Source organism: Eutrigla gurnardus (genome assembly GCF_963514095.1).
Source record: "Eutrigla gurnardus genome assembly, chromosome: 2".
Lineage (NCBI taxonomy): Eukaryota > Metazoa > Chordata > Actinopteri > Perciformes > Triglidae > Eutrigla > Eutrigla gurnardus.
In genome coordinates this window covers 19,818,796-19,845,337 of record NC_139916.1, presented here as the reverse complement: position 1 = coordinate 19,845,337, position 26,542 = coordinate 19,818,796, and the positions used below count along the sequence as shown (strand labels likewise).

General features: G+C 40.8%; 2 protein-coding genes across 5 annotated transcripts; both read left to right on the top strand.

Moving 5' to 3' along the window:
- The first annotated feature begins 1,561 nt into the window (after nucleotides 1-1,561).
- LOC311021479 (protein polybromo-1-like) lies at nucleotides 1,562-14,521 on the top strand. Of its 4 annotated transcripts, none has more exons than XM_084022074.1 (30): nucleotides 1,562-1,624; nucleotides 2,710-2,858; nucleotides 2,990-3,087; nucleotides 3,204-3,351; nucleotides 3,432-3,581; nucleotides 3,852-3,968; nucleotides 4,055-4,123; nucleotides 4,216-4,314; nucleotides 4,403-4,488; nucleotides 4,581-4,666; nucleotides 4,762-4,978; nucleotides 5,842-5,983; nucleotides 6,072-6,166; nucleotides 6,249-6,528; nucleotides 6,637-6,742; nucleotides 6,842-7,481; nucleotides 7,564-7,775; nucleotides 7,887-8,069; nucleotides 8,162-8,319; nucleotides 8,432-8,683; nucleotides 8,770-8,915; nucleotides 9,219-9,376; nucleotides 11,219-11,402; nucleotides 11,622-11,823; nucleotides 11,915-12,116; nucleotides 12,204-12,356; nucleotides 12,912-13,067; nucleotides 13,438-13,481; nucleotides 13,724-13,922; nucleotides 14,136-14,521. In XM_084022074.1, exons 2-30 carry the CDS (start codon nucleotides 2,718-2,720, stop codon nucleotides 14,297-14,299), a joined length of 4,887 nt encoding a protein of 1,628 aa, XP_083878200.1. In that variant the 5' UTR covers nucleotides 1,562-1,624; nucleotides 2,710-2,717; the 3' UTR covers nucleotides 14,300-14,521. The 4 variants fall into 4 exon arrangements, with proteins under 4 accessions (XP_083878200.1, XP_083878199.1, XP_083878198.1 ...); XM_084022073.1 differs by having other exon boundaries at nucleotides 1,564-1,624; nucleotides 7,884-8,069; nucleotides 12,915-13,067; nucleotides 14,136-14,520; XM_084022072.1 differs by having other exon boundaries at nucleotides 1,564-1,624; nucleotides 7,884-8,069; nucleotides 14,136-14,520.
- A 251-nt stretch (nucleotides 14,522-14,772) lies between these two features.
- Nucleotides 14,773-26,424, top strand: cse1l (CSE1 chromosome segregation 1-like (yeast)). The gene is made up of 25 exons (XM_084022103.1): nucleotides 14,773-14,890; nucleotides 15,760-15,852; nucleotides 15,961-16,103; nucleotides 16,608-16,709; nucleotides 16,803-16,948; nucleotides 17,047-17,137; nucleotides 17,468-17,575; nucleotides 20,723-20,815; nucleotides 20,919-21,086; nucleotides 21,177-21,306; nucleotides 21,454-21,519; nucleotides 21,783-21,985; nucleotides 22,107-22,191; nucleotides 22,330-22,391; nucleotides 22,489-22,625; nucleotides 23,130-23,233; nucleotides 23,364-23,461; nucleotides 23,566-23,716; nucleotides 23,828-24,036; nucleotides 24,187-24,284; nucleotides 24,378-24,463; nucleotides 24,629-24,710; nucleotides 25,025-25,171; nucleotides 25,355-25,586; nucleotides 25,770-26,424. The coding sequence occupies exons 2-25, from the start codon at nucleotides 15,768-15,770 to the stop codon at nucleotides 25,857-25,859; spliced, it is 2,916 nt and encodes a 971-aa protein (XP_083878229.1). The 5' UTR covers nucleotides 14,773-14,890; nucleotides 15,760-15,767; the 3' UTR covers nucleotides 25,860-26,424.
- The last annotated feature ends 118 nt before the right edge of the window (nucleotides 26,425-26,542 follow it).

Sequence of the window (26,542 nt, the reverse complement as noted above, 5' to 3'; positions counted from 1 at the left end):
ATGAGTCCACTTTAACGACATTCATTAAAGACTGAAAAGAAAATTCCTCTCATTCGTTGTGAACATATATAATCTCCTTCAAAATGTGCTTCCGGTTCTTCCTCAAAAATGAAAATGACAGATCTGTATTGCCCAGTGTCATTGATATTTTTTTCTGCAGTTGGCATTCTTATTATCATGCAGGCTAGTGGTTCTTATTATTTTTCTTATGCGTGTCCCTCTGCATCTGCCCAGCAGATGTCATGGAGGAAAACAAAGAAACACATTACTGGCTCTGTGAGACATTTTAAGAATTTGTATTTACGGTTCATCTGACTATGTCATGTGTATATGTATAAACTGCAGGCGTAAATGACAAACCACATATATTGGACTACATTAGACTATATTAGATGTCAGGAGGAAGACATTTTAAAGCCTTTACTCTTTGTACCAATTTCCCTGGCCCTTTTGTAATGCTGAACTCTGTATGGGAATACAAAGCAAAAATGACTATTATTGTCATGTGTGACAGTATTCATTATGAGTGGTGTAGAACAGTGGTTTACAACCTTTTTGGCTTGTGAGTCCTTAAAATCAAGCAACATTTTCTTGTCAACCATTGTCACCACCTTCATAAATCATAAGTGAGTTATGAGTGGGTCAACATAGTAACCTTGTCATGTTTTTATTGAAACAGTCTGGACAAAAGAGCTGCAGATCAGCAGTTGATTGTGATTAAGCAAAACATCTGCAAAACATCAGTATGTAACCAAGTTTTGACAAGTGATTTGAAAATGTAACAATTAGCCTAATTATAGAAACAAGTCACCAATAGGTATACTTGTACGTAATAACTACGAGCAGACTGTCAACAAGAATGGGCTAAATCCACTTATCACTGTGAAATCTGAAAAAAAAAAAGAAATACAAATACAAATCTGGCTTGAATAGACCTCTAGTTCTGATCAACTTCAGAAATCTGTGAGAAATGTATTGTATTTTTGGAGGAAGGCTTGAGGTTGGAGACATGGCAACAGTAAATATTTCAGAGGTCATGAATAACATCAAAGGAATGACTTGTAATTAACATGGAAAGGATGAGTTCTCTGGAAGACGGAGGGCGGCTAACATGAGCTAGTGGGGCTATATGCAGTACGATTTAAAACAGGAGTCCTGTCTGTGTAAAATGACTACACAAAGTAGCTGACGTTGTGGTTTTATGTAGGATAGAGGGCTGAATTGGTTTGGTTCAGTCGAAACGAAGAGCTTTAATGGCGAGTTGTAAAGTTGAATTCAACTAACAGGAAGTCGACGAGGAGTAACGTCGCAGTTATCGGGGTTTTATTTATTTTTTATCCTGCCATAGGTTCTTAATACTAAAGTGGTCACCTTTATGCGACATGCATATCGCACTACTCTCACATTAAAGCGAGAGGAGGTCAAATAATCATTAAAATCATGTAAATCAGATTTAGAACCGCGAAGAATTCACACACGCTTTTATTCTGAAGGTGACTAAAGGGAAGTGGTAGTTAAATTGCTGCCACCCTCACACTTCTGTCTCTCGGTCTAAAATCGATAAGTGATTGGCTTTCTTGATTATTGACGATTTTGGGGAGTCCAAGTAACGTGTTCCCAGAAGGTAAGCACACAACCCTGTCAAGTGGTTAGACTGACATATTTACCAGCGAGTGTCGTAGTTTTACTCAAGGTTAGCTTTGTAACGTCAGACGTTGTTTCGGTGATGCCTTTGTCTCGTCTGTAACCAGCGGGGCTTTTTTTTTTTTTTAAAGAAGATGTTGAAGGCTAACCGTTAAGTGTAGCTAACGTTAGCTGCTCTGGGGTCAGTACCTGTGCACACTTGAGTGACAGGAAGGTGTGCAGCTTAGTGTGCTAGCTTGCCGCTGGACTGCGGTGCTGTGCGCAGCCGATATGACGCTAGGGAGAGCGGTTAACATAATTCTGGTCAAACCTCCAGACGTGCCAGCGACGTCGTCGCTGTCCGCGGATGGAAATGACATTCCAGGTGATAGTAATGAGCTGGTGTGGTTGTCACCTTTTTTATAGTCTGGAAAACCGACCAGCACATCACAGGGCCTGTTGAAAAACAGCCTTGAATTGCCCCCCCGTTGCCATTTGTTAGGAGAGTGGATCAACATTGAACACGTGAATTAGTTGTCTCAAGTCTGATATTAATTAGGGGTCAAAGGTCATTTGGGGTTACATTAATGTACTCATCATGGATGACATATGGGTGTCTCCCATCACAGGATCCGGCTTCAAACACACATAACATGAGCATTAATAAAGTTATATTCTGCGTTTATTAATTTAATAATTAATAATCATTGTAAAACAACTACTTTACTGCATTGGTGTGTCATAAGATGCAAGAGGCAGTTTTAAATTGGATTTTGAGTCTGTTAAATGTAGCAAAAAAGAACCACATCAGGATGATCACACCATATTATAGTATAGGTGTAGAAATGAGCCTTCATGTCTTGTGTCTTCTATAATTGCAGTGTGACACCAACTTCATATTAGTCACAATGCTAAAAAAAAAAGATTTATTGTGCATCTGTACAATAATCTGCCCCCAGCTTCTGAATTCTTGCAAACATAACAACTAGAGAGAAGTCCTGACAGCTACTATGTGATGTTTATAGCTCTAATGTAAGATTCCCTCTATGCAGTGACACCTGTTACTTAACTGGCTCTTTACCTCAGGGATCGCCATGGCCTTGAAACGGAGAAGGGCGACATCCCCCTCGAGCAGTGTGAGTGGAGGAGATTTTGACGATAGCCAGACTTCATCGTTAGTGTCTTCAATTGGGAGAAAGAGGAGAAGGACCTCAAACATTCCAACTGTGGATCCTGTAATTTAAAAAGTTTCAGTTTCTGTTTTCTATTTTAACATACTGTCAATTAATATACTAACAAAGAGATTAACTAGATGTCAGGGGGAAGGATGCAGATATGTTTCAGCGTTTAATTCTTCGCCTTGCAGATTGCAGTCTGTCATGAACTGTACAATACAATCAGAGATTTCAAGGATGATCAGGGCAGGATGTTGTGTGAGCTGTTCATCCGAGCCCCCAAACGAAGGTGAGGAAAATGACGACTGGTCATTAGATATGTGCATATAATTACTTCCTGTTGAGTCAAGTCATTTAACACAAACATTAGACACAGAATAGTTAGAATTCCCCTTTTTCTAACAGGAATCAACCGGACTATTATCATGTTGTGTCTCAGCCTATTGACATGATGAAGATCCAGCAGAAATTAAAGATGGAGGAGTATGATGATGTTGATCAACTCACTAATGACTTTCAGTTGCTGTTCAACAATGCAAAAACATACTACAAGGTACAAAAAAATCCCCAAACACATTTTTATGAGCTAAAAAATGTGTACAACATTAATATGTATTGTTCATGTCCATCTAGTCTGACAGTCCCGAGTACAGAGCAGCCTGTAAACTCTGGGATCTTTACCTGCGAACCAAGAATGAATTTGTTCAGCGAGGCGACTATGATGATGATGAAGAAGACGGGTATGAGGCACAAGACAACCCTGGAGGGTCCACTGAGGATGAGGTGAAACTTGCATAACTGATCACACAGATTCATCATGGCTCTTCAGTCAGTACATACTGCTAACATACATGTTAGCAGTATGTACGCCTACTATGATGGTGTTTTGAAATTTGATACGTACAACACAGATTTACCGGGGGAAGCGTTTGTTTGGTGCACGTCACCTGAAGAATTTTGCAATAACTTTCACAGAAAAGTATACTGTATAATATAATTGAGGGTGATGTAATATCTCCTTACCTAAACTGTGTGACCACTTGTGCATGACAGAGTGCACCTACCTGCTTGAAAGAAGTCCTTGAGCAGCTTCTTGATGCTGTAGTGTCTTACACTGAGCCCACTGGCCGCGTGGTCAGCGAGCTGTTTCAGAAGCTTCCCTCCAAAATGGTACACGCGCCTTCAGTATGACTTAAGACATTATCCGTAAAATAAAGAGACTTGGCTTTGATGTGTAGTTTGCCCTTTTCATTTAGCAATACCCAGATTATTATGCCATCATTAAGGAACCAATAGATCTCAAAATCGTTGCTCAAAAGATTCAGGTATGCTATTATACTGCCTATATCAAATATGCATTATCATTTATATATAAAAGTGTTTATAAAATGTCCAATAAATGTATTTGTCTTTTTAGTTGAGCCACTACAAGAGTGTAAGTGCCATGGCTAAAGATATAGATTTGTTGGTCAAGAATGCCAAAACTTATAACGAGCCTGGATCGCAAGTGTTTAAGGTGAGTGTGTAAATGAGAGTATGTCACGTTGCTGGAGGTCATCAGTCGCGTTTGACATGCAGACCCATGACCTGCTCATGTGTTCCAGGATGCAAACACAATCAAAAAGATTTATGCACAAAAGAAGTCTGAGATGGAACACGGAGAACCAATCAAGTCTAGCATTCGTATCAGGTGAGCAGGAGACAACACTGTGTTTAATGTGAAATAAAGTCATGTTAAATTTGATTTAACTCTGTCTGTCTTGTTCTGTCTATCTGTGTCAGGAATAGAAGGTCTGCTCAGGGAGACCGCCTGTCAGCTATCACCATGGCTCTTCAGTACGAAAGTGATGAGGAAGGCATACTCTCTGGTACATCTTCTCCTACATACTAAGATGCCTTGTTAAAAGAATTGTTGTGATTGATCAGCGTGTCATTATTTATCATCTCCTCCTGTATTTCACAGGTTCTGTCCACTATGATGAAGGGGAATCTGAAGCCGAGAGTATGACCTCTAACATTGACATGAGTAATCCCATCTTCCAGCTGTTTGAGGCTGTGCGAGGTGCCAGGAACAGCCAGGGCCAGTTGATCTCTGAGCCTTTCCTGCAGCTGCCCTCCAGAAAGGACTACCCTGACTACTACCACCAGATCAGTCAACCCATCTGCCTCCTCCAGATCAAGTATGACCGAACGAGTTCTGATCTAAGTCCGTGTGTCTTTTCAAATGTTTGTGTCCACAAGGACCAGACAAATGTAATACTCAACACAAATATGTCTTTAATGTTATCCAACTCTAGTTTTGTCTAGTGTTGTTAAAGTGGATTTTTTTGTAAATTTAAATCAATTTTTAAAATAAATTGTGGAAGGCCAGTAATAAAAATAGCCTCTTAAAAAATATTCATTATTGATTCAGTTTAATGAAGTTTTTTTTTAATTAGTTTGCAACAAACATGTTTATATTCCCATGTGTAATATTTATTCTTATTTAATTTGCATAGTTTACTGAAGCATATTTATTGTCATGGAAAAGAGAGTGTGTGTGTGTGTGTGTGTGTGTGTGTGTGTGTGTGTGTGTGTGTGTGTGTGTGTGTGTGTGTGTGTGTGTGTGTTGTGTGTTGTGTGTGTGTGTGTTGTGTGTGTGTGTGTGTGTGTGTGTGTGTGTGTGTGTGTGTGTGTGTGTGTGTGTGTGTGTGTGTGTGTGTGTTGTGTGTTGTGTGTTGTGTGTGTGTGTGTGTGTGTGTGTGTGTGTGTGTGTGTGTGTGTGTGTGTGTTGTGTGTTGTGTGTGTGTGTGTTGTGTGTGTGTGTGTGTGTGTGTGTGTGTGTGTATAAAACCTTTCCAAGCAGACATTTCTTAGCATTTACAAATTCTACTTGGGTCAAACCCCACACGTTTTCGAATTCATGTGTCATCATTGATTTGTTTTTATTCACCAACATTCTGTCTTCTTATTTTCTACCCCTACGGCATCACACACACTCACTGTACAGTACAGTATTTCTGTGCCCTCCTTTCCAAATGTGAGAGCCCGTAATTCCCCACAGGAACAAGATGAAGAGCAATGAATATGAGAGTGTTGAGCATATTGACTCTGATCTGATGCGAATGTTTGAGAATGCCAAACGCTACAATGTTCCTCACTCTTCCATCTACAAGCGTGCACTCAAACTCCAACACATCCAACAGGTAAGTCCAGGTTCACTTTATGTCAGCTTTGTGGTGTTTTTAAGAGGCGTTGCAGCCATTTGATGTGTATTACCTGTTATCTGTGCAGATGAAGAGGAAGGAGCTTTTACAGAGAGATGATGATGATGGAGACAGCATGCTCTCCTCCGCCACATCTGACACCAGCAGCACCAAAAGAAAAAGGTACTTTTACTGGACTTTCTGTGGTAACTCGTTTTTTCGTGTGTGAAATTAGAGCGACAATTGATCCGTATTTTGCTTCCAGTCACAAGAAGAATACAAAGAAAAACCGAATGAAAGTTCTCTTTTCTGCTGTGGCTGAGGCGCGAGAAGCTGGCACCGGTCGGAGACTGTGTGACCTCTTCATGGTCAAGCCCTCAAAGAAGGACTATCCCGACTACTACAAGGTCATCCTGGAACCAATGGACCTCAGGACCATTGAGCACAACATCCGCTCAGACAAGTACATGACTGAAGATGCAATGGTGGAGGAAATGAAGCTCATGTTCCGCAATGCTCGACACTACAATGAAGAAGGCTCCCAGGTGAGATGTGTTTGGTATTTGTATCTAATTAACTGTAAGTCAAAGGGAAAAAAAACTGTATCCAGGAACCAGGAGCTCCTCATGACACACTTCTTTGTCGTGTTCAAGGTCTACAACGATGCTGACATTCTCGAGAAGATTATGAAAGACAGACGCAGGGATCTCGGCCCAGCGACAGATGAGGATGACATGATGTCCCCAAAGTTGAAAATAAGTACTTCACTTTGTCAGCCAGATTTACGTGAATTCACTGAATCCAAGCAAATGTGAGTTTGCTATCATTAACGCACACATACGGTTTATTTGATTGTAGGAAAGAACAGCATTACACTGAAGAAGTCCAAGTACTTAACACCCTTACAGCAGAAGCTGAATGAGCTTTATGAGGCTGTCAAGAACTTCACAGATAAACGGGGCCGTCGCCTCAGCACAATCTTCCTGCGGCTGCCGTCTCGCGCCGAGCTGCCTGACTACTACATTGCCATCAAGAAACCTGTGGACATGGAGAAGATCAAGAGCCACATGCTGGCTAACAAGTACCAGGATGTGGATGCGCTGGTGGAGGACTTGGTGCTTATGTTCAATAATGCCTGCACCTACAACGAGCCCGAGTCTCTGATTTACCGCGACGCCCTCATGCTGCACAGGGTGCTGTTAGAGACGAGGCGTGACCTGGAGGGAGGGGACGACGCCCATGTGCCTGATGTGCACCGTCTCATCCAGGAACTGATCCGTAGCCTCTTTGTCTCCGTGCTCGGTCACCAAGATGACGAGGGCCGTTGCTACAGCGATTCACTCGCGGAGATTCCGGCCCTTGATCCGGGAAATCCTGAGAAGCAACCGCTCAACTTTGAGATTATCCGGACTAATGTAGATCATGGGTCTTATAAGAGGTTGGATGTGTTTCAGGACCACATGTTTGAAGTGCTGGAAAAGGCCAGACGATTGCATAGGTGAGGTGTACAACATCAAATGATTTGTCTAATCATCTTCTTATGTGATTGTGCATTGTGTTACACCATATGTGTATTACAGGACAGATTCTGAGATCTTCGAAGATGCTGTGGAACTGCAGCAGTTCTTCATCCGAATCAGGGATGAGCTGTGTAAGAATGGGGAGATCTTGATGTCTCCAGCTCTCAGCTACACCTCCAAACACCTGCATAGTGACGTGGAAAAGGAGAAGAAAGAGAAACTCCCCAAGGAATTTGAGGAGGACAAAATCAAGAGGGAAGAGGAAAAAAGGGGTATTTTGATCAATGTATATTACAGGCCACAGTACTTCTGAAATATGTTGTCTCTGCATATACTATATACTAGGGCATAGTTTTATCAAGTAATTTGTGAATTCCCAGAAGCTGAGAAGAGAGAGGACTCTGTTGGTGGATCATGGCAGTCTAACCTGCAACGCACGTACAGTCAGGACTGCAGCTTCAAAGACAGCATGTATCACGTAGGAGACTATGTGTATGTGGAGCCTGCAGAGCCAAATCTCCAGCCTCATATCATCTACATTGAACGGCTTTGGCAAGACAACACTGGTTAGTCTCATTATTGCACGAATAAGAACAAGAAGTTTTTAAGAAAAGCATATATTATATAAATACGTTTATCCCACCTCTTATAAATGTAGGTGAAAAGTGGCTGTATGGCTGCTGGTTCTACAGACCAAATGAAACGTTTCATCTGGCCACAAGGAAGTTCTTGGAGAAGGAAGTTTTTAAAAGTGACTATTACAACAAAGCTCCTGTCAGTAAGATTCTGGGCAAATGTGTGGTCATGTTTGTAAAGGTAAATGCTGTCTTTTTCCTACATGTTTCTTACACGTAGGTTTTTTGGAGCATCGGCTTTTTGAATGTGTTTTTGAGTGTTGACCACATTTTTATTGTGTGTGGTGTCCAAGGAGTACTTCAAACTTCACCCCGAAGGCTTCAGAGTTGAGGATGTCTACGTCTGTGAGTCGCGCTACTCTGCCAAGTCCAAGTCGTTCAAGAAGATCAAGTTGTGGGCCATGCCCTTGAGCTCAGTTCGGTTTATTGCCAGAGACGTCCCCCTACCTGTCGTCCGTGTGGCATCCATGTTTGCCCTCAAACAAGAGCAGGAACCACCTGAGATGGTGGAGGAAATTAAAATAACAGAGGGTAATGTAGACAAGGTAAATGCCAGTTGTTGTTTTTTTTTTTGTCAGGACACACGTGAAATAATGCAGACTTCCTTCACAAAAGCAATTTGTGTCTTAAGGAGAGGGAGGATGTTCCAATGGATATGACCAATGGGGAGCCAGGATGTCAGTACCACGAGCAGCTGTTCTATAACAACCTGTGGCTGAAAGTGGGAGACTGTGTTTACATTGGTTCACATGGACTAGTGCGCCACCGAGTGGGCAGGTAGTGTAAATATATTTAGTTCTGGAGAACACAAAAAACGTCATCGCTGTTTACGAATACAAAAAAGTTCTTTACAAATAGTTTTATTGATTTGTTGATTTTCAACTGACCATGGGACACATGGGTCACCTTCTACACTTTAATCACAGACAAATAGTGGTATAGTTGGTAAATATAGACTACATAGAGCTTGACTCAGTGGTGTGTGTGTGTGTGTGTGTGTGTGTGTGTGTGTGTATAAATATACAAATGTTCTCTGATTGTCAGTTTATCTAATGCAGCTCTTTTTAATATTCTGAACAGAATTGAGAAAATGTGGATGCGAGATGGAGCAGGCTACTTCTTTGGTCCAATCTTCATCCACCCAGAGGAAACTGAACATGAGCCCACAAAGATGTTCTACAAGAAGGAAGTGTTCCTTAGCAACCTGGAGGAGACTTGCCCTATGACCTGCATCATAGGTAACCTCCTTCCTGCACATGTTAAATTGAATACCAACGCATCGTTTTGACAAATGCTGCCGTGTGTAAAGTTATATATATACAGTATGTGTTGCTTTACCTACCAACTTTTTTAAGAATGTTTTTGACTGCCTATCAATAGACGTATTGCAAATAGTTAATAACTCCATTCAATCAGGCAATTTCCCAAAGGCCTTCAAAACTGCAGTCATTAAACCTCTTCTAAAAAAGCGGAGCCTAGATGCCTCTATTATCAACAACTACAGACCAATTTCAAATCTACCCTTCATAAGTAAAATAATTGAGAAAGTTGTCCTCCAACAACTAAATCACTTCCTGACTTCAACTGGCTGCCACAACAACTTCCAGTCAGGATTTCGACCTTTTCATAGCACCGAGACGGCCCTTATTAAAGTTGTAAATTACATCCGTCTTAACACAGACTCTGGCAAAACTTCAATATTAATGCTATTAGACCTCAGTGCTGCATTTGACACTGTCGACCACTCAATACTCCTGGACAGGTTGGAAAACTGGGTGGGGCTCTCAGGCACAGTCTTAAACTGGTTCAAGTCATATCTACAAGATAGGAACTATGTTGTATCCATTGGCGACTTTGTATCAGAACCTACCAATGTAACGTGTGGAGTCCCCCAAGGTTCAATCTTGGGGCCGACTTTATTCAACATCTACATGCTCCCACTAGGACAAATCATGCAAAATAATAACATTGACCACCATTGCTATGCCGATGCCCAAATCTATGTAGCACTATCACCAAACGACTATCGCCCCATAGATCTTCTGTGCCAGTGCATTGAGCAAGTAAAAGACTGGATGTGCCAAAACTTCCTACAACTAAATGAGGACAAAACTGAGATAATTGTTTTTGGTGCTAAAAAAGAAAGGTTTAAAGTAATTCAACACCTTCACTCTCTGTCCCTGAAAACCTCAAACAAAGCCAGAAATCTTGGGGTTATTATGGATTCTGATTTACATTTCGACAGTCACGTTAAATCAGTAACAAAATCAGCCTACTATCACCTAAAAAATGTAGCAAGACTTAGAGGGCTCATGTCAGCTCAAGACTTAGAAAAACTTGTACATGCCTTTATTACTAGTAGGCTAGACTACTGTAATGGTCTCCTTGCAGGTCTTCCGAAAAAAACTGTCAGGCAGCTACAGCTTGTTCAGAACGCTGCTGCTAGAGTTCTTACAAAGACCAAAAAATGTGAGCACATTACACCAATTCTTAAATCCTTACAGTGGCTCCCTGTATGTCAGAGGATTGATTTCAAAATCCTCCTGCTCACATATAAATCACTACATGGTCTAGGACCGAAGTATATCACTGATATGCTCCCACTACATAAGCCTTCTAGACCACTAAGATCTTCTGAGACCAATCTGTTAGTGATTCCCAGAGTAAACAACAATCACGGGAGAGCATCATTTAGTCACTATGCAACAAATGGCTGGAATAAACTTCCTGAAGATGTAAGACTTTCCCCAACTCTGACCACTTTTAAAACTAGACTGAAAACTTTTATGTTCACCATAGCTTTCTGCTAAATCTTTTAATGTCTGCACTGTTTTTAATTATTGCAAATATGTTTTTATTCTCCTTTCTTTCTGTAATGCATTTTTAAATGTTTTATTATTTTCTTTTTTAATTCTTCTATTTTTTTTCTCACTTTGTTGTATGATGTGAAGCACTTTGAGTCTGCCTTGTGTATGAAATGTGCTATACAAATAAAGTTGCCTTGCCTTGCCTTGCCTATGTAGTTGATAGAAATCTTTTCCTGGATAAATCTTTTGATGCATCTCTTTCTTGTTTCACAGGGAAGTGCGTGGTGTCATCCTTCAAAGACTACCTGTCGTGTCGGCCAACTGAAGTGCCTGAAGAGAACGTTCTGCTCTGTGAGAGCCGCTACATCGAGAGTGAGAAGCAGATGAAGAAGTTCAAGGGTCTTAAGCGCTTTTCACTCTCTGGGAAAGTGGTGGAGGATGAAATCTACTATTTTAGGTGAAAAACATTTTAGCTGTTCCTACTGGCAGCAGGAAAGGAAAGACAAACATCTTTAAAGATCCACAAAATAACCTGATGCATGGATCCTAATTACAGAAGCATGTTATACTCCCCAATAGGCTGTGTTAAATCCTGTTTTCCAGTTTAATGTAAAAGGAATGTATCTGGAAACAGTAGATACATTGCACAATATATTTTTCTGATCGTCTTGTACAGGAAGCTCATAGTGCCCCAGAAGGAGCCGTCACCTCTGCTGGACAAGAAAATTGAGGAACTGGAGGCCAAGTTTGCTGATATGACCGATGAGGAGCTAGAGGATCTTGGGGATGATGATGGCGAGCTAGGGGACCGGTCTCATCCTCGGATGCAGTCTGCCATATCTAGTGACATGGATATCATGCCTTACACTCCCCCGCAGGTCGGGGCTTTTATTCATTTTCTGTATTAACTTAAAAAATGTATATTTCCACTGCAAAGTAACACAATTATGTGGCCGTGTTTGGTTGCAGTCCACGCCAAAATCTATAAAAGGCCTATCAAAGAAGGAGGGCTCAAAGCGAAAGATCAACATGAGCGGCTACATCCTGTTCAGTAGTGAGATGCGAGCGGTCATCAAAGCCCAGCACCCAGACTTCTCCTTTGGGGAGCTGAGCCGCCTTGTTGGCACCGAGTGGAGAAACCTGGAGAGTTCCAGGAAAGCAGACTATGAAGGTGAATTGTAGTCTTCACTCAGATGTTTCCATCTCAAGAATTGCGAACCATCTAAAATGACAAATCTATGCTCGTCTTCAATTGCAGAGCGAGCAGCTAAAGTGGCAGAGCAGCAGGAACGTGACAGGGCTCAGCATCAGATGTCACCTAGAGCAGGTACCCCAGTAGGGGCACTGATGGGGGTGGTGCCTCCCCCGATCCCCATGGGGATGCTAAATCCCAGCATGACGCCTGTGTCAGGTAACCCCTCATAGATGCAGATGGACCCCCAGTGTACACTAGAAAGCTGGCTGGAATAAGAAGCTGAACTGCTAGATCACTTTTTAATTGTCCTAATCTCACCCATGTCCATGGGTTTGTGATGTTGGAGTGTTGCGTTATAATTTTACGTTGCTTCTAACATCATTTCACTTAATCGATAAGCCCAAACCTTGATTGTTGTACAGCACCCTGTAGTGGAAATATAGCACACTGTATTTTTACCCTGTTTTCCACATCATATTGGACACATTTGTATTTGAATGAAGAGCCTGCAGTGTAAAAGTTGCTGTACACCATTTGAGGATTGGGATTTAGAGATTAATTAGTGCTTGCTAGTAGTGCATATGCGCCACATTTTTTTCATTGTGCATTTTTCATTTGACTAGTCTTTTATTTTCATTCATATCCATCATAATAATCTCTTGATTAATTGAAAGCAAATATATTAACATGAATATTTCTGAATGCTTGGTAGTAGCTGCATGTTTGACTGATGCATGTTGCTGTCTTGTGTTGCTGCCGTTCCTTCCTAAGAAGGTGTGATGGGTGCGTATAGGTCAGCTATGATGCAAGGCCACTTTGAAGCCATGGTTAGTATGACTGGCATGCCACCACATCACACCGGGTTGCCTGTCTTTCCCCATCATCTCCTGCCTGTTATGCCTGGGTTCCTTGGAATTCCATACTTTGGTAAGAGTGCCATCATAACCAAACTACCTGCCACGCAGTTGCTTCCTGTCTGCCAATCTGACTTGCTGGAGGGGCTACCTGTACAAATAGGCCGAGGTCCTTTAGTTGATGACTGTTCAGTTGAGAGCACATAGCCTCAACTGGGGCCGGGTTATTACCAGTAGGCTTGTTGGTAGTAAGTCATAAAGAGAAAGTTTCCAAAGTGTTTCCAAAAAATGAAACAAATATTTTAATTAAAATTTGAATAATTAGCAAGTGTTCTTATGTAGACTAAAATGACACAGGTTAATTTCAGTAATTTGAATGTAGTGACATAAACCAATATGAAGTGGCCTGCTGCAGAGTATCTTGATGTTGAATATCCTCATAGGTGTCAATGGCATGGGAGGCGGTCCCGGAGCAGGAAACACTCAGGTAATACAAGGTTCTGTTATCATTGCAAAACATATGTAAGATTAAGAGTTTATATGCATGTTGTTGCCTTGATACAGATCTGTGTGTTCAGAGGAAGATGGGGGGGAAGGGGGAAAAAAGACAGATTTCCCAGATCAGTAATCTGTTGGTTTGACTTTATCAAAAAAAATTATTTTACTTTGTAAAACTAGCAAACTAGCAAAACTAGCCCTAAATAAGAGAAATAACGGTATTTTCATTAGATGGGCACAGGGCAGCAGGCTCCCCCACCGTACCCAGGCCAGATGGGACAACCTGCACACCAGCAGCCCTCCACCCCGATGTTTGTGTCCCCACCTGCGAAGTCTCAGCGGCTCCTCCACTCTGAAGCATACCTCAGATACATCGAGGGCCTTTCTGCAGAATCCTCTACCATTAGCAAGTGGGACCAAGCTCTCTCAGGTTAATCTTGTTTTTTGATTGCAAGCAATTAAGTCTACATAAATCTATAATCACACTGGCTAACATAGCTTTCTGGGTTTTTAAGCATGCACTGAAAATATATTTTTACACACTTATTAAACCCCTTGAAACAATAGGATATATCAGCATCATTGTCACTAATCTGAAAAGCGTATTAATAAATTAACGTAGACTTTATTTGTATACTTTCAGTTCAAAAACAAGATGTGCGCCTCACAAAAGAGCAAGAGAGTAGACTACCATCCCACTGGCTGAAGAGTAAGGGGGCTCACAAGACAATGGCAGATGCACTTTGGCGACTCCGTGACCTGATGCTGCGAGACACCCTTAACATACGTCAGACGAACAACCTGTAGCATGCTTGTATTCGGAGCCTCTGTTCCCTCTGTACCTGTGAGACAGGCAGAGGGTCAAGCTCGCTAAAAGAGTTTACTTTGTGTTGTCGTTTAAAATGTGTTTGTAGTTATAAGAGCTGTTCTGTGTTAAGGCTGTTTTTTTGTTTTACATTTCAGATATGTTGTTCTAAGTGCATTATTGTTAATGGCTGTCATTCTGTGATGAATGCCTTCATGCTTTCGCAATTAAAATGTGAAAAGCTCAATTTGGCTACATTCATTTACTTGGTAGAACCCACTATATGTTGACGTTTCGGATGCATCAGCCGGAACACAATAGCTGTCAATTGTAAGGAATGTCTGTGAGATTTAATTGAAATGAATAATTATCCTTAATTAAAAAAAAATTGATTATTTAATGTAAAGTTGTAGCACTTGACAAAGCTCAAGCAAGGGGGTGTGTCTTACAGCTTTCGTCTGTCATCTGCGCTTGCGCAGTAAACTGACCGCGCAGTTCCTTCCCTTCCAGACGTTTGAAAGCTTGCACGGCGACCACGTCTGAACGGTTTGTAGTGCATTCCCATCCCATCCTGACTGAAATTTACTGTCACGGTAAGATCTCACAATGCTTTTACATGCGGTGTATCCGGTAATACGGGATTAAAACGTGTAACTGTGGTCATAGTACACTGTCTTGCCAATAAATGGGCAATGTTTTGAATTCAGCTAACTTTATGGTTAGCGTTAGCATTCAACATATTAGCATGCTAGCGCTAGCATTAGCAGGCTGACATGAAGGCGGCCGGCTCCTGGATATATTCACTGGGAGTGGGATATTGCATTTCATGTCGCTCTAGATAATGTAGTACGTGTGGTGGTTGTTCTGACAGTAGCTCAAGGGATAACTTATGTTAAATATTGCTATATAGCATTAAGTTGCGATATAGCCACCGCCATGTGGTTATATCAACTTGCAGAAGAAGACTAGATAATCTTTAGACTGCTAACGTTAGTTTAGACAGCAGACTGCCTAAACCGATCTGGAGTCAGCGGGGCTAACTGAACTAATGCCATTTTGAGACTAAATAGCCTAGCTTAGTTTGCTGCTAGCAAGCTAACGTCAAAGGCAGGCTGAATGCATGTAGCTAACGATGACTGAAACTAGCAAAAAAAAACTTTCAACTTGGGTAACGTTATCAAGAAAGGCGTTGAAACTGTTTTAATACAAAAAGAATGGTTACAGTTAAATGTATCATACATTAGGTAACTTTGAAGTAACATGATCCTACATGAATGTCTTTGAGTACGCGATATACATCGAATTATTATTAATACACACGTTTAAATAACATTGTTAAAGTTTGTATGCAGGATTACTCTGCATTCATGTAAAAGTCCAGCCATGGGTAGTAAGTCAATTAGCTGCTCCAACAAATTGCTGCCACTCTGGTTAATCTAGCTGCTTGTTTTCTTACCCTTAGTGAGGAGAATGGAACTGAATGATGCTAACCTACAAACCCTCACCGAGTTCCTCAGAAAAACACTGGACCCGGACCCAACAGTCAGACGTCCAGGTAACACATCTTAATGACACAGCTTGAACTTGGGAATTTTATACAGTTTAAAAATAAAGTACTTACTTAATTTTGACACCTGATTTATATAAATGTTTTCTTTCTTAGCTGAAAAGTTCCTTGAATCTGTGGAGGGAAGCCTGAACTACTCTCTACTACTGCTCACTTTGCTGGAGAAGTCCCAAGACACTGTGATTCGTGTCTGCGCTGCTGTTACCTTCAAAAACTACATCAAAAGAAACTGGCGCATCGTGAGTCTCACTAAGTAATATCAAGTTTACATGTTGACACTAAATGAGTAAGCATTTTTGCACTTCCGGTTCCCTTTGTGTTAAAGTCAATATTAATTTGTAATGGGTCTTAAAGTTAGATTCCTGAAATAACGTGTGGTTTAACAAGCTTAAACATGTTATCATTTTGTTCTACGGCATCAAATGTGTCACGTCATCACGCTGACAAGTATGCCTTTACTGCCTCATTTTGTTTATTCACGCTCATATTACCGTGTTGTTAGTTCATATTCCATCCTGAGATTTTAAGTCCTGGTGAATGCATTTATGCTGACAAAATCATAGAACTGATGTTTGCCACAGAGCTTATTTTTTGCAATAATCCGAAAACGATTGGGATGGGTATGGGAACATCGCGATGCTGATCTCTGGGGTGGGCCTATAAAAATATGTCATCCCTGCAACACTATATGGGACAAACTCCATATAAAGTACACTGAGTTGATTATCCTTCTTTTTTCAAAGGTTGAAGATGAACCAAACAAAGTCTCCGATCCAGACAGAACAGCAATCAAAGCAAACATAGTAAATTTGATGCTAAGCAGCCCAGAACAGATTCAAAAACAGGTACATCCTCACATGTTACAGTCCCTTATATGATCTAATTTAAAGGTGTAAAGGAAAGTGTTCAACCAAGCCCCTGTTTCTGCATCTCCACAGTTGAGTGATGCCATAAGTATCATAGGAAGGGAAGATTTCCCTCAAAAGTGGCCTGACCTGCTAACTGAGATGGTGACCCGCTTCAGAAGTGGAGACTTCCACATCATCAATGGAGTGCTTCGTACTGCACATTCCCTCTTCAAGAGGTAGAGCTCATCTCTTAATGGTTTTAAATGTTTATATGATTATATTTAAACTGACTTAACAAAAAATGTCTGTGCTCTCCCTTATTTCATTTTTCAAGGTACCGCCATGAGTTCAAGTCAAATGAGCTTTGGTCAGAGATCAAACTAGTACTGGACACGTTTGCCCTCCCGCTGACGGAGCTGTTCAAGGTTTGTGGGCTTTCAATTCAATTACCACAATACTTACAAGTAGACCTACCGAACTCTTACTCCTTTTGGTCTAAGTCGGCTAAAATTGCATTTGTCCATTTATCATTTTTATGCTTTTTTCATTCTGAATGACTTATTTCCAAGAAAGTAATGAGTCTATTAAAAGTGGTACTTTTGTGTGAATCTTGAGTCAACAAATCATTTCTTTGGTCGAGGACAGCCCTACATTAAAGTCATAAACATCTAACACATATCAATATTTTTGACATGGATATGACATTCAGATATGAATAAATATTTAGAATTCATTTTCTCTGTTGTTTGTTATAGGCTACTATTGAGTTGTGTCAGACTCATGCTACAGACGTCAATGCCTTGAAGGTCCTCTTCTCTTCCCTCACACTCATCGCCAAGCTGTTCTACAGTCTTAACTTCCAGGTGAGTTCAATTTGCTTTGTACTTCAACTTTGTGTTCTGGACAGTTACATTGTTTCTTTTGTAGGGCCTATGCTAACTTCATACACTCAATCAAACACACAGTGAGATGCTTGGCTTGCAATACACTAGCGGACACTCTGAGGAAGCCAGGCAGACAAACAGCTGACAACGTGGCAGCTTAACTGAGTTACTGGGAATGTGGCTGCATGTTTGCACAACAATGCATAAATCAGTGTGGCTACTTATTCTCCCAGACACAGAACTGGGCACAGTAGCTGACAGTAAAGGATGGATCTAATTAGAGCTGCAACTAATGATTATTTTCATTATCTATTAATCTGATGATTATTTTGTAGGTTAATGGACTATATTTTCTTCTTTAAATAATCACAAAATAGTGAAAAATAACCATCCCGAGTCCAAGGTGATCTCTTTAAATGTCTTATTTTGTCAGTCCAAAACCAAAAGATCAGTGAAATATGATTGAGCAGTTCAAATTGGAAAGCAATTGAAACATTTAAACAAAAACTTAAACAACTAATAGATTGTGATAGAATAGAGATAGATTAATCGATTGGTTGACTAATTATTGCAGCTCTAGATTTAACATGTTTGTGCATCAGGTTATTGTGGCTAGATGAGTTGTTAGGCAGTTCAACCACAGCAACCCTGCATGCAAGGCACTAATCGTATTGGTTAATGATATGTTCACGAGGGTCAGCAATCCATCAGAAAAATAATAAGCATTCCTATTACTTAAGAGCCAATCATAATTTCTTTGCATTAAAAAAATAAGTAATACAAATTAGAGTTCTCAACGGGCCTGAAAATTACAGCCCGACCCGACCCGCGGGTTTTTAAACCCGAACCCGACGCAGCCCGACACACCAGCATGAATTGTCGGCCCGAACCCAGCCCGAACCCGACCCCCCGCGCGCCTGCATTGTTTTCCTCATACACTTGTTATCACGATCAGACAGACAGCAGACGTGAATTCAAATGAAACTTACTCTGCCCCATGAAGCAGGCAGCCAGATTGACCAAACGTGAACAGCGATGATTCACAGCAAACAATATATAATTTACAACCTACAATTTTTTTTTTTTTATGAAATGTGTTTTATAAAAAAAGGAGGCCCGACCCGACCCGGCTCATTTGCGTATTTTTTCGGCCCGGACCCGGCCCGAAACTTCGGGTCCCGTCGGGTTTGTCGGGCTGGGCCGACCCGTTGAGAACTCTAATACAAATCATCCAAAGTTTCTAAAAACTAAAATAATTTCTCTCATTTATTATTTTGAATTTTGAAATTACTGCAGCCAAATAGTTGATTTGGAATTTATTATTGTAAGGCCATCGTCCACTACCACTAGAGTATGATCAGGGCTTGAAGACCTCCGGCACGGTGCCGGAAATCCGGCGTAGCAATATTTTGGTGAAGTGTTTTTTTTTATTTTTTTAACTGTAACCAGTCGTTTAAAGTGATAGTTCCAACTACCAATGGTACTCAAGGTAACCAAGGAGTTCTAGCCAATCAGAGCAGAGTAGGGCGGGCCTTAAGTTTCCAGGCACCTCGGACCGGGACAACGTAGCCAGAGCGATTGATAACATCAGCCCAAAGGCAGCCCTGCACACTTTTCATTCAGACAAACTAATGCGACTGCCACAGTTGTTAGATTTCATCAATGAGACCAACATTAATCTAATAAAAAGAATTTAACCAGCCAGCGGCAAACCTCTAAAAGCGTGCGGATAAGTTACTTGGCTCGTTTTTCTTTTCTTTTTTTAGCCCCGTTCACATACGTTGCTACTCGCCCGTCACTCGCTTTCTCGCTGAATTCTACTCGCTGGCAAAAAAAACTCACTGCCACCGGCGGCGACTTCAAGCGACAACTCTCTGTGGAACTCTCTGTTGACGGCAACTGTCGATCATCTCTATTCTACATTGTGATTGGTACTCGCTTCACTCGCATCGCAGAAAGTTAAAATTATTTGATCTCCGATCGACCACATCACATCGCCTGTCCTGGTCCACATTCCGCTAGAACACATTCACATTCATTGACAGTTGTCTCTCAGAGATGGGCGAGTGACGACGTATGTGAACGAGGCTTCAGTCAAAACCAAAACACCAAGGAAGGCTGAGGAATAGTCACCCACTTTTATTATTATTATTATTATTATTATTATTATTATTATTATTATTATATAATAAACGAATTGTGTTTTAGTCATTTTTGTTCTCATCTTTTCTTGAATGCTTAAACTCCTCAACCCCATTTATACATTTGTATCAGTACCAGCAGTTTGTAAGAAATTGGTCAGTAATTGATATGTCATATTTTGTTTCTCAGAATTCACCAAATTGATGCATTAAAATGAAATTATTCAAAATTTTCTCCCGGGGGGGCATGCCCACGGACCCCCCTAGAGGATCGCAATCCCCCCACCATACTCTCCAAAGATCCTGTGGGAAACACTACAAACCCATTTGTAATCGGGACAAAATACTTAAAGTTAGAGACAATTAAGGACCATGAGTCCTAACAAGAACACTTGCACACACTTTAATGTGTATTTTGTACACGTTCAAGACCCATTTTTATGCATTTTCTGAGTCGGTCAACTTTATTTTAGGCACAAACTATATATCTGGGCTGGTAAACCCAAACCTGCCGCAGTGGCTGGTGGCCAAAGAATATATATATATATATATATATATATATATATATATATATATATACACACACCTGCTTCACAGGTGGAAATCTCAACCACCCCAATGTTCAACTCAAAGTTACGCCCTTGGTGATGCTAATTTCTGAGGTATTATACGTTTATTAAGCTAGCGGACTTTATGCTTAGTGATACTGGCTGTGTGTGTTTTGAATGTTGTTTCAAACTATAATGTGGGTTTACTCTCAAAGTGCACCAGATTAATTCATTTAGATTGCAAATGTTCAGAATTTTCTTCTCCCCAATGCATAAAAAAATTTCAGGCACAGGATTTTTTCCTGCTTCAAGCCCTGAGTATGTGTGATAAATTTGGTCAACACAGCGATCCTATCGGCTTCTTTTAGTAATCCATATACACTTTGATCAGAGATGTGGAACATTTACCTTCAACTATACTCTGTATTTTTGCACAGGACCTTCCTGAGTTTTTTGAAGACAACATGGAAACTTGGATGACCAATTTTCACGGCCTATTGACCTTGGATAATAAGCTTTTACAAACAGATGTGAGTCCCCCCCACCCACTCATTCAATAAATGTTCCAACACTGCTGTGCTATAAAGTAATTTTTAACATTTTTTAATGTTTGTGTCTCTTATTACAACTCAGGATGAGGAGGAAGCAGGTCTGTTAGAGCTGCTGAAGTCTCAGATCTGTGACAACGCCGCTCTCTATGCTCAGAAGTACGATGAAGAATTTCAGCCGTATCTGCCGCGCTTTGTCACCGCTATCTGGAACCTTTTAGTTTCTACTGGCCAGGAAGTCAAATATGACCTGGTCAGTACTGATCCCTGTATTTGTTTGTTCATTTTATTTTTTTAAAGTTCACTTTCTCTGTACTAACAATAAGCCTCATCTGTGTTACAGCTTGTCAGCAATGCTATCCAGTTCTTGGCATCGGTCTGTGAAAGGCCACACTACAAGCATCTATTCGAGGACCAGAATACACTCACTAGCATTTGCGAGAAGGTCATTGTGCCAAACATGGAGTTCAGAAGTAAGTAAATGCTTTTTTTCCTCATCATCAGATTGCACCTGGAAATGTCATCAGTAGATGGCTGATTCAGGGCTCTGCTTGATTGGGCAGAAACTTGCTCTTGTGTAGTGTGTGATACTTACCAGATTGCTCTTAATGCTCTATTAGATGCGGATGAGGAGACCTTTGAGGATAACTCTGAGGAATACATCAGGAGGGACCTTGAAGGATCTGGTAAAGATTGTTTGTCACTTCCCCTAATATAAATTATTTACATGAATACACAAAAGAATATGTAGTTGCTCCTCTCATGAGTTTAAGTTGTTTGGCTGTGTCTCTACTAGTTGAACTTGCATAGTCACATTGGTCAAATGGTTGACTTGATGGACCACTTGCACCCAAAGGTTCAATACAAGGTTTCCACATACAAACAATGGATTGTTAATAAGTTTGTTAACCATGTCCCGTTTGTTGACCCTTTCCCCCATCCTTCTCAGACATTGACACTCGTCGTAGGGCGGCATGCGACTTGGTCAGAGGCCTTTGTAAATTTTTCGAGGCCCCTGTCACGGCAATCTTCTCTGGCTATGTGAGCTCAATGCTGGGAGAGTACGCCAAGAACCCCGGGGAGAACTGGAAACACAAAGATGCAGCCATCTATTTGGTCACATCACTGGCATCTAAAGCGCAGACGCAGAAGGTATTGTTTACTTTAATTTTCAGAGGATTATTGAGAAAAAAAAAGTATATAATCCACTATATTCAGTGTTTAATGTTATTGGGATAATTGGCTCAGTCATTGTCTTGTTTTTTCTCACCAGCATGGAATAACACAAGCCAATGAATTGGTGAATCTGAATGAATTCTTTGTGAACCACATTCTCCTAGACTTGAAATCCCCCAATGGTAAGAATTCCTGTACCATTTTATAAAATGTATTTTGTTCCAGCAGCTTTAACTTTTAGGAGATTTGTTTTATATATAAACACATTCATTGTGTATATATACACATTAATAAATGTCACCTGCTAATTGTCAATCTAGTTAATGAGTTCCCAGTGCTGAAGGCAGATGCCATCAAGTATGTCATGATCTTCAGAAGCCAGGTATGGACTGTTACTTTCTCTGCAATTTGGTTGATTTCAAATGACGAAATGAATGTCCTACATTACTGAGGACTTTGTCCCTGTCCCTTTTCTTTAGCTTCCTAAGGAGCATCTGCTGCAGGCGATTCCTCTACTGATAAGTCACTTGCAGGCAGAGAGCACAGTGGAGCACACTTATGCTGCCCATGCTTTGGAGAGGCTGTTCACCATGAGAGGGCCCAACAACTCCACACTGTAAGTATTGAAAGCTTTATAAAATATACTGATATTTGAATGAACAAAACGATTTTTTGTACTCGAGATGTGCTTGCACACTTTTTCCCCAAATATATGAAAAGCGATCAGTAATTGTACAGTGTATTTTTGGACTGTTATAAAGTAAATTAGGATTTTATTAGATACTTAAGATTAAACTTATCCAAGAAAAACATCTCCATATTAAAGAGCATTTCTGATTGCTTTCACATTGGTTTACAGTTTACAAAATTGATTTGTAAAGCTAGTCAGACGGTGAACGGTGTAATATTTACTATTACTACCTAATATCAGAAAGTTTTCTTACTTATGTATAATTTTTCCAGAGATCAATTATCTACTACCTCCCCCTTCAGCATTATAATAACAGTTCTGTTCAGCTCACAAAAGGTTCTAGACAATGGAGATGGAAGTACAAGGCAAACTCTGCTTCCATACAGCTACTAAGGCATTATAATCACCCTCTCTCTTTGTGTTTCTCAGCATCACACCAGCAGAGATGGCACCTTTTACTGAACAGCTGCTCAACAACTTGTTCAAGGCACTGGCTCTTCCTGTTTCTGCAGAAAATGAATACATCATGAAAGGTAAATCCGACTTTCTTCTGTCTTCTTAATGCTCCTCATAAACATTTATCTGTCGTTGTCAAAGTGAGAAGTTATTGTACATATAGTTGCCTTGTCTCATCTTTCTTTCTTTTTTTTTATCTTTTAAAAGCCATCATGCGCAGCTTCTCCTTGCTGCAGGAGTCCATTGTTCCCTATATTCCCACTCTGATTGGTCAGCTCACTCATAAGCTCCTTTTAGTCAGCAAGGTAAGTCCAACTTTCTTACTATTTATGGATACAGATTTACCAAGGTTCCGGTTTTCATGGGGGACATGTGTCAACTATTCCAAAATCTTGTCTCGCATTTTCAGAATCCCAGCAAACCTCACTTTAACCATTACCTGTTTGAGTCCCTGTGCCTGTCTGTCCGGATCACCTGCAAGGCCAACCCCACCACGGTTAGCAGCTTCGAGGAAGCACTCTTCCCCGTCTTCACTGAGATCCTTCAGAACGATGTCCAGGGTGCGTCATTTGCGTATAGAATTATTTGTGTGTAGCTGATATGCTCATAGAAAAAACTGCGCTATGATTTTCATAGAAAAAAAATCATCCTCCTTTTGTCCTCTTTTGCAGAGTTTCTTCCATACGTGTTCCAGGTGATGTCTCTCCTCCTAGAGATCCACTCCAACTCTATTCCCTCTTCCTACATGGCTTTATTCCCCCACCTGCTGCAGCCTGTGCTATGGGAGCGGACAGGAAACATACCCCCTCTGGTGCGGCTGCTTCAGGCTTACTTGGAGAAGGGTGGTGCCTCTATTGCCAGCTCTGCTGCAGATAAAATTGTAAGTGATGGCAGACAGTGTTGTGCATAGTAGAGAAAACTGTCTGTCTGCAGTTGTTTACTGATTATTTTTAGATTTGTTTATTCTTATCATTTATACATTGTAGAATAGATTTTACGTTGAAACTTCTTGCTCATTTTTCTCCCTCAGCCTGGCTTGCTTGGAGTTTTCCAAAAGCTAATTGCCTCAAAGGCCAATGACCACCAAGGTTTTTACCTTCTCAACAGCATCATCGAGCACATGCCCCCGTAAGTCCATTATAGTTGTATTGCACCTGGTGAAATGTATTGGTTAAGGTCATGACATGTTTTGTTAACTTAAACCCTCCCCTCCTTTGCCAGAGAATCTATCCTTCAGTACAGGAAACAGATCTTCATTTTGCTCTTCCAGAGGCTACAAAGTTCCAAAACCACCAAGTTCATCAAGAGTTAGTACAATCCTCTCATTACCAAAGTTCATGTTCTGTTCAGAGCTATCGCTGTCATTGACTGAGCACATGCCTTTTAGCTGATATCATCAGCCAGTATGATGAAACTTTTACCAGATCTAGTATTAACTGTCTTATAAAGCTGATTTATTTTTTTTCTCACAGGTTTCTTGGTGTTTATCAACTTGTATGGTGTCAAATACGGAGCCATTGCACTTCAGGAGATTTTTGATAGCATCCAGCCAAAGTGAGTGTATTTTCAATATAAACCACAAGATGTTGACAGACACACTGATATTTGACTGTAATCATTTAGTGGGTTCGTCCATCAGTGTAGCAGTCAATGCATTTATATTCATAGTTATGACTAATAACTGCATGAAACGTCATCATTTAATGATGCTGGTGTCTTTCTCCTGCCTGCAGTATGATAATATGTCCCACAACATTTCTGAATTCCAAAACCTTTGCCTGTCTTCAGTGTATCTAGCATGTGATGAAGTTGCAGAAGTCCAGTGGCAGATTGTACAGAATAAATCCCGTTTACGTTTTGTGTTGCAGGATGTTCGGTATGGTGTTGGAGAAAATAATTATTCCAGAGGTTCAGAAGGTGTCTGGACCGGTTGAAAAGAAGATCTGCGCTATTGGCATCACAAAAGTCCTTACTGAATGTCCTGCAATGATGGACACAGAGTACACTAAACTCTGGTAAGAGTCGGCATGAAGGAAACGCAACCATTGCATTCCTCCTTCCTTCCTTGCATTGGATGCCCCCAAAACTTTGCATACAGCTTTATGGAAGAACTATTCTGCTGATACATACTAAAGTGTTAATTTGTTGACGAGAGTGGAACTATAACCAATGTTTTGGGTTTAAATGTGTGTGTTCAGGACCCCTCTGCTCCAGGCGCTCATTGGTCTATTTGAGTTGCCAGAAGATGACAGTATCCCAGATGATGAGCACTTCATCGACATTGAAGACACACCAGGCTATCAGACGGCATTCTCGCAATTGGCCTTTGCCGGGAAGAAGGAGCATGACCCGATAGGAGACTCTGTCGGCAATCCCAAGATCCTGCTGGCTCACTCCCTCCACAAGCTTTCTACTGCCTGTCCGGGAAGGGTATGTTCAGACATGCATGGAATATTTAGTAACTTATGGCAAAAAGTCATGCCCTCATGTTATTTCATTTAAGTCCTAACGTTTTCTTTTATAATAAAAATAAATGCATCAGCACTCGGGAGCAGATGATGTTACGATGCAGAAAGCAAATAAGTGACTCTTGCTTCTCAATTTTTGGTGCAGGTTCCCTCAATGCTGAGCACCAGCCTGAATGCGGAGGCCCTCCAGTACCTGCAGGGGTATTTACAAGCAGCGACCGTGCAGTTGGTTTGAAATGCATGTGACGATGTTCACTTAATAAGGAGACCAGAATACACTGCAAAAGTAGCCACAGTGGCCTCAGGTCACACGAAGGACCTGCTTCAGCTGAATTTAAATTTGGGTATGACTCGACGGTTGGAGTTGAATTTGCCAGAGAAATTATCATTGTTGGATTAAGGGTGTGTTCTCTGTCGCAGATTTGTTTTAAGGGTTTTTAAAGACATGACCAAAATATGACTCTACTGAATCACAGTTTTGTGTCTGGGCTCTTTGTTCGCGGTGTGGCAAAAGCTAACAAGGATTTGGATAATTATTTCAGATACAATAGTCAGTTTATTTCAATAACCGCAGCAGATGTATATTTCATCAATAGAACAGCTGACAACAACGGTTATCATGAGGGGGATTTCATTAGCGCTTCTTTTGTTTGTTTGAATGCCTTTTTGCAGTTCTGGAGACTGTAGGCTCAAACATTAATGCATAATTATTTTTCTGTTGCATGTTTCCTGTCCAATTGCTATTGTCTAGTTCGTTTCTGCACTGTTTGTTAATATGAATAAAAAGAGGCACTTGTATAGATCTGTTATCATCGCAGCCTCTTTTCGATTCACAGTATGTTGATCAATCTGTTATCTTAGCCTCCAGTTAAGAGTAATTCACTAACTTTATCCATTAATCAGGAGGAATTTGCTACT